Source organism: Ornithodoros turicata, chromosome 3 (genome assembly GCF_037126465.1).
Source record: "Ornithodoros turicata isolate Travis chromosome 3, ASM3712646v1, whole genome shotgun sequence".
Taxonomy (NCBI): Eukaryota; Metazoa; Arthropoda; class Arachnida; order Ixodida; family Argasidae; genus Ornithodoros; species Ornithodoros turicata.
In genome coordinates, this window is record NC_088203.1 from 68,437,865 (window position 1) to 68,453,500 (window position 15,636).

The window sequence follows — 15,636 nt, forward strand, 5'->3', positions numbered from 1 at the left end:
TTGCCTCTCCTCAGAACTCCTTCTGAAAATTTTTGTCACTTCACTTTGCGCCTCAAAAGTTCTGGCAGTTTTCCTCGTCTGACCTCATAAGATTTTGGAGAAATCTTCGCGCCTCCCCCAAAAGCCTTTCGCTTACCTTCATTTGATATACTGTATACAGCATTCTTAATTTCCACATATCTGTCCCCAAAATTAGGTGCCATCCTTTGCTGCTGACTGGGTATTTATTTTTTGTGTATATATCACCTTATGTTTCTTCCCATGTAGCACATCTTGAAACGATGTGATATCTTATGGAGACACAAGAAAATGATATAAATATTCCAAAATATGTCCGTGGCATTGTAGAACTTCCGTGTGGCTTTTATTTTATCTTTTTTTTTTTTTTGCTTTGCGTGATTCTCAAGGGTAGCGCGATGGTACTTGGATGTTTGCAAGATTAATATTCATGTTGCATAACAAATACGAGGTTATCAATACTACAGTGAATCACGCTTCCGTGCGCAACCTGCTCGTCCCATCTGAAGTTCGTTATATGTATTTAAATTTAATGAATATAAATTGTGATGGCTTTTTGTGATCCATTCGTTGTAACGGAAAATTCGTTATAAGTGGGGTTATTATAACTGGAATTCACTGTACAATCCAGTGGAAATATGGCATGCTCGAAAGAGATGTGTGCTACCACTACCCAAAGCAGGAGTTCACAAGGGCGCTCCTAGCCAAGATTTCTGATCTTGTGAAGGGAGACCGAGGGTTGTATTATATTTTCTAACACTTCTAGTTCTTGTTTTATGTACTAAAGAATGTTGCTGTTGCTATCTATCACGAGAAAGGTTAGTGGCTCTGCAAGGTCACATGCTTTTGTTTTCCACTTCTGTGCTGACATAATTTGTGACATCTCTCACGTGATATTTCCCCATGTCATCCCCGCACGTGGCCTATCCTTCACTTTACTCTTTTTTCTGACACAAATTTCCTCACCTCAGACATCCTTCAAAAAAGTTTCCTGGCCTCACCTCATCTCCATTATATTTCTAGGGTCCACACCTTGCCTCACCTCAAATTCCCTTAGGTGAACGCAAGGAGGCCCCCCACCCTCATCTGCCTTCGTGCGAATGCCCACCTCTGCATAGTATAGCTGAGACGGGTGGGGGAATGTACACTTTTATTGAAGTGAGTCCCACAAGCTCACTCCACTAGCTCCATCCGGTGGCATGCGCTATCTTGATATCAGTATTCAAAGTATGCACCATGTTTTATGCTGAACGGGAGAATTGCATCCTTCATAAGCTATTTTTATGCACATATTTATTTACGTACGTTCACGTTGTACAGCTTGTTGTGGTGCTTGTAGTACTACATCTTGTTGTAGTACTTGTAGAACTACAGCTTGTTGTAGTATAATGCAGTAAATCTCAGATAACAAACTTCGCAATCACTGAAATATGTTCACTACATCAGAAGTATGTTATAAGTAGCTCCATCCAAATACAGAGAGTTGTTTGTGGCATCTTCATTGTAACCATAAAGCGGTTGTGAGCAGGGCTGCTATAACCGAGACTTGCTCATAATATTCTGATTAGCACCACGCTGTCATTGTGATTGCTTAATTTCCTTCAAAATCCTTGCTTTCCCAAAACAATGATGAAGATTGGCTGCTCCTTCATTTTTTTGCTGACCCATATTTTGCTGCATTCGTTATCTCATCATTTGATCTTCTTCCTTCATCTTTTGCACAGCAAGCACACGAGAGGACAAAGAGCTGCATGGTGCCGGTAAGCCATGCCTGCAACTACTAAGGGCAGATTTCCACACGTGATGTTGAGCCTTTGATGTTGAAGATTTCAAACGTAATTCTTATTTTTTGTCATAGACGGAGCTGGGGCCACCACCACCTGTCTCTGACCTCAAACTTTTTACATTGCTTGACAGTAATCGTGTAAGTATGGTTGTCACATATTGTAGACACAGTTATGACACAGTGCCTTACGGGTGGCCTCTTGTTTCGGTTTCACCTCAAAGATGGTGTAGTTGTGTCGGCCAACCTTCTCGACAGGTTACACAAATTAAAAGAACAGCGGAAGGTCATCCGAGAGACCGCACAAGCAATCTGAGGAAACGAAGATCTCTTGGAAAGAACAGTCGGCAGAAGGCTTGCCCCGAAAGACAGAGAGAACGACGACAAGGTGGGACGCAGAGGCCTTACACCACAGAAAGTTTACGCCATTGCTGGTATGCAACTGTCATAACCTTCGCATGCAAGTGTCCCAGTGTGTATGCGATGAAGATTAAATGTTGCCAGGCAATGAACAATAAGTACCAAAGGAGTAAACCAGCCCTCCTACTTTTCTCTTTCCCTTATAGCAACTGTCCTCCACAAAGACCTGATAGCTAAGAAAGAAATGGACATCTGTGGGACCTTGAACCACATATCGACAATATTGTCAATGGAGATTCAGGACGTCAGGAAGACAGCAAAGCGTAAACTTCAAGTGTGACTATGGTGTTTGAAACGTGTTCCAGGGAACTAAAAACGTCACCGTGCAGTGTCTGCTGAGCAAAGCAAATAGTGCTAAATATGTTGTGTTCTGCACTGAAGTAAGCACTGTATGCACTGTTGTACCTTACTTGCGCCTTCAGGTTCACATTAATGTCGTGTGATTATGTACTGAAAAAAATACTGCAAACGCTGTTATAACGTTCTCTGCTTTGCCACGTGCAGTGTCATTTCTTCCTCCATGTACACACTATGCAGCAAGTAATGTTTTCTTTCCCACCCTACAAGTAGTTTGGTTTATGCAACGATTCCCACCTCAGAAACCAGTTTCAGCTGGATCCACCTAGAAAGCCACTTGCAGCCCGGTCCACTCTGGAAACCACTTCTTGGTTTCCAGAGAGTATCTGCTTGCAAGTGGGTTCCAAAGTGGACCTGGTTACAAGTGGTTTTCAAGGTGGATCCAACTGCAAGTGGTTTCTCAAGTGGGAATTGTTTCATAAACCACTTACAAGTGGTGTCCACTGTGGACATGGTTACAAGTGCATTTCAAAGTGGATCTCAAAGGGGTCTGGCTGAAGTGGTTTCTCAAGTGGGAACTGTTTCATAAACCACTTGCAAGTGGTTTTCAAGGGGATCCACTTGCAGATTTCCAACTGGGAACGACTTTTATTCTGTGCCACAATGCGGCTATGCGCGCCGAGGGGACAGCCAGATTGTCTTGCCACGTTTTCTTCTTTCCACACATGGAATACCGCCTACTTTGGCGCATCCTCGGAAGAGATGGATTGAGCGACGCAAAATTAGCAAACCTGTTACATCAGCAATGCTTATGAGTGTATTGCAGAGCTCTTGGAGCGGTACTGCCTACATATCTGATGAACGTTCTTTTTCTTTTTTTTTTTCTGCAGCACACTTCTCTGCAACTCATGTCAGGAAGGGAGGCAAAACCTAGTCTAGGCAAAACAGAACAATATTTTTCAAACTTGAGTAGCCATTATGTGCAATAAAGCGCATGGAATAGCGCGAAAACGTATACCAAGTCAGTTTTGTAACTGCATTTGAATCAGCGCGTCAAATCATTTGGGAAAGAATGCAGAAAGAATGCGACGTTTCGTTAAGGACGACGTTTCCCAAAAACATGCGCACCAGTGACACACGGTTGTGGCAATATTACCTTGTAAATTCTAAACTACATTCGTACACGCGCTACACACTTAGACGATCTTATCTGTAAGACAGCATCAGCACAGATGTCCTGTGCTTGCATGTCGCTGACATTCCTGCAGCACAGGACACTCGCTGCTTTCTATTTCGGCCTCACAAGCAGTAAACGTGATCCCGAGATCGCGGGTTCGAACCCGGCCGAGGACGCCAGCAACTTGGTGGCAGGGTACAAGTTGCTTAGACACGCCGTCTTCCGCGAGGGACGTTAAATGCGGGGTGCCGTGTGATGAGCTTTCATCGCACGTTAAAGAACCCTCAGGTGGGCAAAAGCAATCCACAGACCGACAGCTGTGGCGTCGCTCATGATCTCAGTTGTCTCGCGACGTAAACCCCCAATTATATATATATATATATATATATATATATATATAGTAAACGTGAAATTCACCTTCACGGAGTCTGATTGATCAAACAAGTCGGAACTTCGCAAATAATACGCGACAACTATAGCCTTCTCTTTGGACGACTAGGTTACGCCTGCCAGAAGTATACAGGGTGCCCCAGAAAACGTGTCATTGAATTATAATAAAAAACTACATCACCTAGAATCATGCGGTCAACGGCATTTGTTCTTACAAAGGTTTTTACCACCTCCTGATGTGAATGTCGTGTAACGTAAGTTTAATTATGTAAATTTTTGTGAACTGAAGTCGGAAATTTGCCAAGTAAAGGTCACTTTTTTACCCCACCAATGTGAAGAGAGTGTCTAATTTACTCAAATTAGTGATACTTGACAGGGGTATTTAGGGGCTATCCCATCTGAAAAAATAGCCGAACATAATGCTCTACGGAGCTAGCGCGCGACAAATTGTTCAGCGCAATCCCTGTCAGTCCGACGAAAGGAGGTTGGAAACCCATCCCACACCTGGAAAGCAGAAAGAGATAACACAGGTATGGCTTATCGCGTCCGACTTCCGCTGGGATCGCACTTTCCTTCTCCCAATTTCAGGAACTGTCACTTTTTCTACTATCACTCTGTGGGCTGGGTTTGGAACCTCCTTTCGTCGGACTGAGAGCGATTGCGCTCAAAAAGTCGTCGCGCGTTATGGTTCGGTGCTACGAAAAGCATGATGTTCGGCTATTTTTTTCGATGGGATAGCTCGTGAATATCACTGTCAATTATCATGAACTTGCGTGAATTCGGCACGCTCTTCATATTGGTGGGGTAAAAAAGTGACCTTTACTTGGCAAATTTCCGAGTTCAGTTCGCAAATATTTACATAATTAAACTTACGATACATGATATTGACATCAGGAGTTGGCAAACACCTAGTATGAACAAATGCCATTGACCGCATGATGCTAGGTGGCGTAGTTTTTTTATTATAATTCAATGATACGTTTTCTGGGACACCCTGTATGGGCAGTGTTTAATACTCGTTCGCCTTCAACGCATCGAGAATCAACATTGCAGTTCAGAAATGTGTTCAGAACTTCAGTGACAGAACTTCTGTGTACAGAAAAGTTCAGAACTAAGTGACAACCTGGATACGTCCGCCATGTTGGAGTTAAGATGCGCCACCTACAGGTCGCGCAAAACGCGAATGGAGATGACCATGTTCACAAAACAAGTCTGCGAGCAAATCGGATTTGTGCTCTACCCTACTGTGCGTCACCCATCCGACGATGTTCAATGACAACTGCATAGACTTCGTGATGACCGGACCGAAGACGGTCGACTATACATGAAGGGCACGATACTAGACAGGATAAGAATTGCACGCTGCCATTTTCTCAAATACAATCTTGCCTTGGTGTGAATGCACAAGTGGTAGTCGTGGTAAATGACCGGGACCATGTCTTTAGACAGCTGCACGTCCAGTTCAACCATGTCGGCTCCCTAAATGAAAGCATGTTAGGTTATCACGTCGGTAGGTTGTGTCTCTGTAAAATCTAGTGAGAGTAACGCGAGCAATTTTTGTATTCAAGAGTGGTTTTAATTCATTTCGTGTCTGTTCTGTGAGTATTGTTGGCTCATATGACTTCGTTTAGGACGTACCTCTTTCTTCTTTGCTGCATTGCAAGTGCAAGTGCGCCAACGTTTCACAACCATGTAAACGCTTCTCAATAGTGAGTTTTAGTACATCGGAAGAATTCTACTAAAACGATCCAATAAAGGAACCTATCAAATTCAAGCTTACCAATGTGCTGTCACTCGCTTCAAAGAAGCAGGGCTATTGGCTTATCATGTTTTCCGAACTGCTATAGTAAATGCCTTCCGATGTACTAGAACTGGCGTTTATAAACACGTCACTATCGATCACGGTAACGCTGAGCGTATTTTTACTTTTTGTTTTTCTTGCATGTAGTGCACGAAACTAAATGCGCTTTGCGTAGCGCTTTGCGTAGCACTTGTGCTAAAGTCTGGCCCTTGGGATTCCCTTGCGCAAAGATTAGTTGTTGAACTCAATTATTGTTTCGTTTAGATTTGCGATAATGTGCTTTTTCCAAGTTCCAAATATGGCAGTCATCTACACAATTAGCTAAATCGGTGCGTTTGACATTTTGGGAACTATCACATTTTGATGTTACGGAGTAACAACTGCATATTACTCTGACTGGAGTGAACTAACTCTACTTACACGGCTGGCAGCGTAGTTGAATGAAGCAATTGTGTTCTCCAATACGTTTTCTACCCTGCAAAAGAGATATGTTACAGCCAATTTACAGATGTGTGGGTGAATATATTGTTTCTCAAAACGAATATACCATTAGACCGGCATAATGTTTTTCCCATTTTCTTCCTGATATTTTCATACCACAACTTAAAAACATACTCTCGTATGAACTGTATTTGTCATATTTCAGATGTCGTTAGCACTGAGATTCAGTTATGTACACAAATGAACACAATAAATTGCTATTTAAAGTCACAGCATGAGTTTCTTCGAGAAAGTTATATGAAAAGCCAGAAAATTTGGAAATCTCTCTGAGGCACTGGATGCATTTGTAAATTAACTGCTACCACTACATCCATTAATGTTACTGGAAACGGAACTTCCATAACACACTCAGGGCAATTGCGAATAATATATAATTCTCTATCCCGATTTGTTTTAAATGGGAAGCGGACGCCACTTTTTGGACACTTTTGACGTTATTGGCATAGAAACTGATACACCCTTCATTCCCCTCAAATCAGGAGTGGCATGACGTTTGGCCTTTTGTGTGTTACGTGTGCTGTTCTTAGAGTATATCATGCCTAACAGAAGGCAGCAGGAAAAGCACCTTCGTATGATCGCGTGACAGGCGTGACAGGGCTAGTAAATGGAAGGAGATGGTATTTGGAATTATCCATTCAGGAATTATTCATTATTCATTCAGCTGAGTATGGTGGAAAACTAGAGATTGATAGAAAGTTTATTTCTCTTTTATTAAGCTTCCAATGTCTATCATTCATTAGTAGCATTTTCCATAACTTGCTGGGACAGGCCACGCTCTAAAAAGCAGAACTTCACTGCAGAACACAGAAATAATCGTCGTTCAGAATAATGTCGTTCTATCTCTGCAATCGAGAGGCGCATGGTTCGATTCCCTCTACCCTTTCGTCGTTTTTGATAACTGCCATACTTTAATTGATCTGGCTCTCGATTCGTTGAAACTGCTAGGCATGCGCCTTTCAGACAAATTGGATAAATTTAATGGCACAAAAAGGTTTACCCCCTCAGTCCTAAATTCAGAAACAATAAACTCTGATGAAAATGATTAAACCCCGAGACAAGGAATACAGAGATAATCACAAACACATTCTTATCGAGAATCTCTTTGTGATTGTCTCTGTATTCCTTGTCTCAGGGTTTAATCATTTTCATCATGTCACCACTTAGCCAGCGTTTTGACAGTTATTCACGTAAACTGACAGTCGTCGGAATCGGCGCAGAACCTGTAATGCAGAAGTCCTGTTTTTATAGTAAAGAAAGTCCCAAGTGAGGTCATCTTCACCACGGAGCAACTGTGGCTATGAGCGGCGTACACATGTGGACAGGTGGAGAGGACAGCAGGAAGAAGTGGGGGACAGGGAGATAGTATGCGTCCTGCGCCAACTTCAGGGGGAACTGTGCCGATATTCGTCTGGAAAGTCTTTGGAAAACCCAGGGAAAACCTTAGACAGCACATCCGGTGGTCGGATTTGAACTCACTACCTCGCAGTCCTTGTCTACCACCAACACGCGGGACGCCTGTGTGTGTTATGTATCTACATACACAGATATACACGTGAAGGAGCCAGTGGGAGTAAGTGTCCAATGAGTGTACCAGGATATCAGTTAGCATTATGATTAGTATGAAGTACAGTGAAAAATACAGGGAAAACCGAGAAATAACAACAACTTGATGTTGAGATGATGAACGAGGAGCTTCATCGCCAAGGGAAGCGAGAAATACATCATAGTCATACAAATACAAAATAACATACATACATAACATGAGTAGTAAGCAGTGACCACAAGTATGAGGAAACACATCAGGGGCCTGTTCCCAATTAAAGGGGCCGTAAAGAGCCTGCCAAACGTTTCACAAAAAATGTTACCCCATGAAAGAACGCAGGTCATACTACCCAAATACACTCGTACATTTGTTCGGCTCGTGCTAGCTCAGTGACACATCTACATGCTTTCAAAGATGAGTAACCAGCCCCTCTCCAACAGGCATACGTCACATGGCTACGTACCCGTTTGCAGTACAATCAGGGGTCCGAGCTCCGAACATGACATTTCAAATTACCAGCCAATAAACAGGCTTCATTATCACCTGTGAGGCGGAGTGCTCCGTTTGTTTGTGTGGAACTACATTTTGCACTCCGTGGTTCTGAAACTCAGTGTCATGATATCTCCAACATCTTTGGCTGGGGTCAACAATTGGGCTGCTATCACATGACGCGATTCGAACCCGGGTACCTCCCAGTCATGACATGACAAGGTCAGCACGCTAACTACCGTGCCACGCAAGCTGGTGACATGATGCCGCATGGCTCAAAGCAAAGTATGGCAGCCTAGTCGTCGGAATGAATAGAAGGTAACGAAGATGACCCATCATGCACCTTGTAGCGCATCGTCTTCATCCTCTGCATTCTCATTCCGACCTTCTTCGGACTCAGTCGTCCCTTCTTAGTGGTCCTGACACCATAACTGGTGACCTGAACGAATCGCCAACTGGTGACCCGGACATCGCAAGCTGGACATCGCAATGTTCCAAGGGGACGGTTCCCAAGTATCCACCCCTGCCACGGCGGCCACGACAGCCACGGCGGCAACGTCCATGGTTTCCTCCCCCCTAGCATCGCCCTTGTTGCTGTTCGGCTTCCCTCATTCTTCACTGGCCATCCTGACCTATGGTTTAAAATGGCTGACAGTCAGTTCGCGCTGGCTGGCATCACCCAGCAAGCTACACCACATAGTTTCACCACATAGTCAGCAACATACCTCCGGAAATCGCGGTGGAAGTCAGAGATATTCTGACGGCACCCTCCATCCCCAAAGCCTACGACGACCTTCGGAAGGCCGTCACGGAGAGAATCATGACATCGGAGCGCGAGTGCTTGCGCCAGCTGCTAGCAGCCGAAGAACTCGGCGATGGCAGACCCAGTCAGCTGCTCCGACGTATGCACAGCCTCCTCGGCACTCGGCTTCCAACCTTCGACCGATCCCTCCTGAAAGAACTTTTCCTGAGCCGGCTCCCTCAGCAGGCACAAATGGTACTCTCGACACTTCCCGACTCTTCCGCGGAGGCACTCGCTGAAGTCGCCCACCGGGTAATTGAGGTTTCACGAGTCATAATTGCGAACGTTCCGACCCCATCTCCTGCTTTTCAGGTTGTGCCGCCCTCCACTTCTGGCCACATTCCCCAAGTGACCGAGCGACCCTCCTACCCTGTGCCTCCTTCGCCTGCAGATCCAGTTTCCCTTCTTCGTTCGGAAGTTCAGGAACTCTGACAGCTTACTGAGGATCGCCTGGCATGCAGCGTTTCACAGCCTGCAGGACGCCAACCTCGACCCCGCTTCCGAAGCCCTCGACCACGCAGTCCCTGCCCGTCCTCCCCTCGCACGCGTCGCCTTTCATCACCACCCGCGAGCTGCCCATATTGTTTCTATCACTACAATTTCGATGCCTCGGCGTGCAAGTACACCGCCTCTTGCCAATGGCCAGGAAACGACATGGGGCGTCCCTAGCGGCGACACCCTTAGCCACGCACCCAGTCGCCTGTTCTACATCACAGATTGGAACTCCAAGGTGAAGATGCTCGTCAACACGGGTGCAGCCGTGAGCGTCCTTCCTGCAACAGTGGCTCACAGTCGTCAAGGGTCCTATCCTATCTGGTTCCTGACGGCGGTGAATAACACCGGTATTCCCGTTTTCGGCCAAAAATCTCTGACCCTCGATCTAGGCCAGTGAAGCCAGTTCACATGGTTGTTTACCATCGCCTTCGTCAGCAGCCCATCCTAGGCGTGGATTTTCTCGAGCGGTTTGGCCTTATGGTGGACCTTGCCCGGCGTCGCCTCGTGGACACTGCCACATCGCTCGCAGTGCACGGAATCAGCACTTTCGTGTCCCCTCAATTTCAAACCGAACCACTGTCTGCGCTTGCATCACCGTACGCCGACATCCTCAAGGACTTCCCGTCACTTACAGAACCCACAGATTGGTCGAAGCCAGTGAGGCATGATGTCGTCCACAGGATCGTAACTTCTGGCCAACCAGTCTCCTCGCGGTTCCGCCGACTGGCCCCTGAAAGGCTGGCCATTGCCAAGAGCGAATTCCAGCACATGATTGACATTGGCATAGTCAGGCCATCATCGAGCAACTGGGCACCACCGTTACACATGGTCCCCAAGAAGACCGGGGACTGGAGACCATGTGGTGATTACCACGCGCTAAACCTTACCACACTACCTGACCGCTACCCCTCCCCAACATTCAGGACTTCGCCGCTAATGCCCAGGGCTCCACCACCTTCTCCAAAATTGATTTAACGAAGGCGTACCATCAGATTCCCATGGCTCCAGAAGACATCCATAAAACAGCAGTAATGACTGCATTCGGCCTCTTCGAGTTCGTTAGGATGCCTTTTGGATTGAAAAACGCAGCAAAAATATTTCAGTGATTTATTGATTCAGTGGTAAGGGGACTACCCTTTTCGTTTTTGCGTATATGGACGATCTGCTCGTCGCAAGCGAAAGCCCCGAACAACATCGTCTCTATTTACGCCAGCTCTTCGCGCGCCTGGAAGAATACGCCATCATAATCAACATGCAAAAGTGCCAGTTCGGAGCAGAGTCCCTGGAATTCCTTGGCCATCACCTCAATTGCAACGGTATCAGACCACTTCCTTCGAAGGTAAAGGCCATCCGCGAGTTTCCAAGACCGGCTACACTGCGCCAACTTCGTCGCTACCTTGGGCTACTCAATTTATACTGGCGCTTTATTCCGAACTGCGTGTCTGTGTTGGCACCGCTCGAAGCCCTCCTACGTTCTCCCAAGAAGTCTCCCAATGCAGCCGGTTTTGCTTGGACGACGAATGCCGAGGACGCTTTCCTGGCGGCCAAAGACGCACTCACCAACGCCGTCATGCTCCTCTATCCCCAGCATGATGTGCCCACATCACTAGCCATGAATGCGTCCGGCTCAGTCGTCGGAGCCGTGCTCCAGCAGCACATCAACCAGCAGTGGCAACCCATCTCCTTCTTTTCCGTCAAACTCTCGCCGGCCCTGCAACGCTACAGTGCCTTCGGCCGCGAACTCCTCGCAGCATTTGCTGCCGTCAAGTACTTCTGCTACTTTCTGGAAGGTCGACCTTTTATACTTGATACGGACCATAAACCACTCGTCCACGCCTTTCGGGCTAGCGGTCAATGCCACTCACTCCGGGAAATCTGTCAGCTAGCCTTCCTGGCAGAATTCCAAGTGACGTTCGCCCACATCTGCGGCAAGGCTAACGTACCCGCCGACGCATTCAGCCGTATTAACGCTTTTCCGCCAGAAACCTTTTCGCTTGAACATCTCGCATCTGAACAGCGCGCCGACTTAGAGCTCAGGGTGCTTCGTGCGGCCAAACAAACATCGCTACAGTTGGAAGAGGTCGCTGTTCTCGCCACCGCCTCCATCATCATATGCGACGTGTCAACGGGCGTTCATCGGCCGTTCGTTCTATCCAGTGTCCGCCGCCAAACCTTCCACGCCCTTCATGACGCTTCCCATCCTGGTATTCGTGCAACCAGACGCCTGATCGGCGACTGCTTACTTGGGCCGGGCATGGCCAAGGACATCCATGTGTGGACCTCTCGCTGTATCACCTGCCAGCGAACGAAGATAGTCCGGCACACGCGCTCTCCGCCCGGCAAGTTCCTCCCGCTGGACCGCAGATTTCAGATCATCCATATCGACCTTGTCGGTCCTCTACCTCAATCATCGAGTTTCCGCTACATCCTCACCATGGTGGACCGTTTCACCAGATGGCCAGAAGGGGTACCCATCATCGACATGCATGCCGAGATCGTTGCACGCGCTCTTCTCGCCACCTGGATCTGCCGATACGGGACCCCTGACCAAATCGTCACCGACCGCGGGGCTCAATTCAAGTCTTCCCTCTTCCATGAGCTCTGCGGTCTTCTTAGCACGACGGGCACACGCACTACTGCCTACCACCCTTGTGCCAATGGTCTTGCAGAACGTTTTCACCGGCAGATGAAAAGCTGATTCCTTGCCCTTCGCCATTCCGAAAAGTGGACCAGCACTCTCCCGCCCATTTTGCTGCACATCCGAGCCTGCCTCAAGCCGGACCTGGGCTGCTCCGCCGCCGAGCTCGTTTTCGGCATGCCCCTACGCCTTCCGGCCGACCTCGTCACCCAGCAACCTTCCACCTCCTCTGAAACCCAGCCGCAAGCCACAAGCCACTCTGAGTACGTCTGACTCTTCCGTGACGTCTTCAAGACCCTTAGGCCTGCTTCCCCACGATTCCCTGCCAGCCGGAACTCCTACGTTCCCGCCACTCTCGCCGATGCCCGCACGTTTTCCTCTGGGCTCCAACCCCTTGCAAGTCCCTAGACCCCCTACACAGGACCCTACCGCGTCATCTCCCGCTCCGAGAAGACCATTGTGCTTGACATAGGCAGCCGCCAGGACACAGTTGCGGTAGACCGCGTCAAGCCGGCCTTCGTGGAAAACGAAGACTTCCCCCTTGCCCTCCAGACCGTCGACATTTCGCCTTCTTCCCCTAAGCCCAAACGTGTTTCCTGGGGACCAGCTCCATCGATGCGCCTCCGTCGCATCTGACAGCGGGGGGACACCAGTAGCGCATCGTCTTCATCCTCTGCATTCTCATCCCGACCTTCTTTGGACTCAGTCGTCCCTTCTTAGTGGTCCTGACACCACACACCTACTATGGTGCACCTACCTAAGATTCCGGAACTGTAACGCTCGATATTTATTCGCACTTGTAGTGCGCGTGCGATAGCTAAATTGAATGCATTTGATTTCCAGTTTGAGGTTGTAACTCTTTAGACTTTGAATTGAATAAGACTGACATTGATCTAGTCCATTTCCACAAGTGAAATAATAATAATAGTAATTGCTGAGGATAGCGCCACATCAAAATTAGGTAAAGTTAGAGTTTAGGGCGGAGCTAAAGAGCGAAAGAGTGCAGTGAATATTTTATCCCTATGCAAGCTCCTTCCGGTTTTGAGCGCTAGTAATTGCAAGGAGCTTTCACTGCCTAAGTTCCAATAATATAACACACAAGAATGTGCACCCTGTATACCTGTTAATGTCCCATTCAAGTTAGCAATTAATTAGCAATTAGGATCCCCCACAGAAATTGGGACCATCCAGTGAGTCACCACACTAATTTGGCAGCATCTAACTCATGCATGATGTAAAAACCCAGAGACCAGGGAACACGAAGGGACAGACACAGGGAAGTCACACGAAAAAAGAGACTTTGTGTTTGTGTCTGTCCCTTCGTGTTCCATAGTCTCGGGGTTTTTACATTATGCATCATCATCACCAGCTCGCTTTCTTCTTAGCCATTTTTTCATTATCTAACTCATGTCCAGGCCACCCTGGCCAGACAGTCGTAGTCATAAAGAATCAAAAATAGATAGAAATAGTGGAGAGAAACAATTTATTTGAAATCGCTCCAAAAGTGATGGCTGACCACCAGCTGCCATCTTGCTCATTGGCAGCTGGTAGTTGCAGAGATCGACGACAGGTGGCTACCTAGTTGCGAGGCATCACACCAGATGGCGCCACCGTCCCCCCCTTGGCGATATGCATGGAAGACAGAAAAAACGACAAAATACGCTTGGTAAGAGCGCGGGGTCACCGCGCATGACGCGAGAGTGACGTTTCAAGGACGCCTTTGATTGGCTGGAGGAGACATGTGCTCGCTCCAAAAAGGTAAACACAGCAGCGTCCAGCCGAAGCGGAGCGGTAGAACACCGAATACGGCTGTAATATCGACATCAGAAGTGTCGTTTTCTTTCGTGATGGTTTTGGCTGTTTGAACCAACGTAAAAAAAAGTTGAACGTAGGAATTCCTGGACGTCTGTATTAGTTGGAATGTACGTGCTTCATTCAGAGATCGTTAGTACAGCGTGAGGGTTACGCTGTCAACCTATGGACGGATCCAGTGTGCTTTGTGTGAATGCCCCAACGGAAATGTAGTCATATAGCACGCCACATTGCTGTATACTGCCATCAATGACGTGTCACAGACTGACGTACTGCAACAGTATTTACGCCGGCCCAAAAGTAGCATACCACTAGAGTTGTACAGTAACCTGAATAGTGTATCTAAGTATATTTTTAAAAAAGCCAAATTTAGTAATCGAACTTGAATACTTTTTCTGTACTTCTACGCATTTTCCAAGTTACTATGAAGCTAGTACTCTGTGCGTCAAGCGAAAGATTCCCTTTTGTAGCCGCAATGCGTCATGTACATAATGCTTCAGCGACTGAGATATTCGGGACATCCACGTCCCTCTTGGGAAGGGGTAGCGCACTGTGCCTTGGGTGGTTTGGGGGCACGCAGGAGGCGATGTGAGGTACTGAATGGTATGCGGGTAAAGTATACAGACCCTCCGGCGCCGAAATGTGACTTCAAAGTATATAGAAAGTAACGCGTTACTTTTAAAAGTCCTGAAGATGGTGCCTCGGTACTGCGGCGTCAAAGTAACAACTACAAACAACTCTGGTATCCGTAGCTTGCCAGTAGCGACGGTTGATTGCCTTCTCCCACCGCCGATGTTCCCGTTTGTCTTTTGGAACACGGAAGACAGGTACTCCATCCAAGTGTCCATAAGACGTATTTATCACAACACGTATTTACCATTTCGTAGATTAAAAACGAAGAAAACACGAGAAACTCACAGTGTGAAAGCGACCGATTCAGCTTGTTTACCTTTTTCGCTGCTCACACGTGGTGCAATGGGCTTCTCCACGAATACCGCCACATCACCGCGCGCGTCACTCCACTCTCTCCCCCTCCTCTTGTGCGCAGAAACTCACTTACAAAGCGTATACAAGCGGTAGGTAAAAATTGCAACAAGAAAGACACTGCTAAACGAGTCTAAACGTCTGAGAGTGCGTACAAAACATAGAAAAAAGGCTTAAGGCATTGCGAGAAGATCAGGCAGTCCAGAAAAGTTACGGGGAAGTTACATTGCAGCAACGACTTGGCTACTGTCCCAGTACGATAGTGCAATAGACCATCTTTTATATGTCCACTGCACCATCGTGCCGGTACGATGACCATGCTTCTCCTGTCTTCTTTTACGACGACGTTGCGCTCACTCCTCCGTCATACTGCCACAATTACCCGTGCTTCTCCTGTCTGCGAGTGAAAGAGAGAAAACACATCTCGATTACAAATTTTTACTTTATCGATTATACGCGCGCGCGCACGAAGGCCGTTGTTCCACT

General features: G+C 47.2%; 1 protein-coding gene across 2 annotated transcripts in view; it reads right to left on the reverse strand.

Annotated features, from left to right (window-relative positions):
• LOC135388573 (glycerophosphocholine phosphodiesterase GPCPD1-like) overlaps nucleotides 1-15,636 on the reverse strand; it is a 305,097-nt gene that overhangs the window by 55,395 nt on the left and 234,066 nt on the right. For both annotated transcript variants that reach the window (XM_064618194.1, XM_064618193.1), the window contains 2 exons: nucleotides 6,307-6,361; nucleotides 5,475-5,564 (listed from right to left, as the gene is read on the reverse strand). In XM_064618194.1, coding sequence (XP_064474264.1) covers nucleotides 5,475-5,564; nucleotides 6,307-6,361 — 145 coding nt within the window. The remainder of the gene's footprint in view (nucleotides 1-5,474; nucleotides 5,565-6,306; nucleotides 6,362-15,636) is intronic.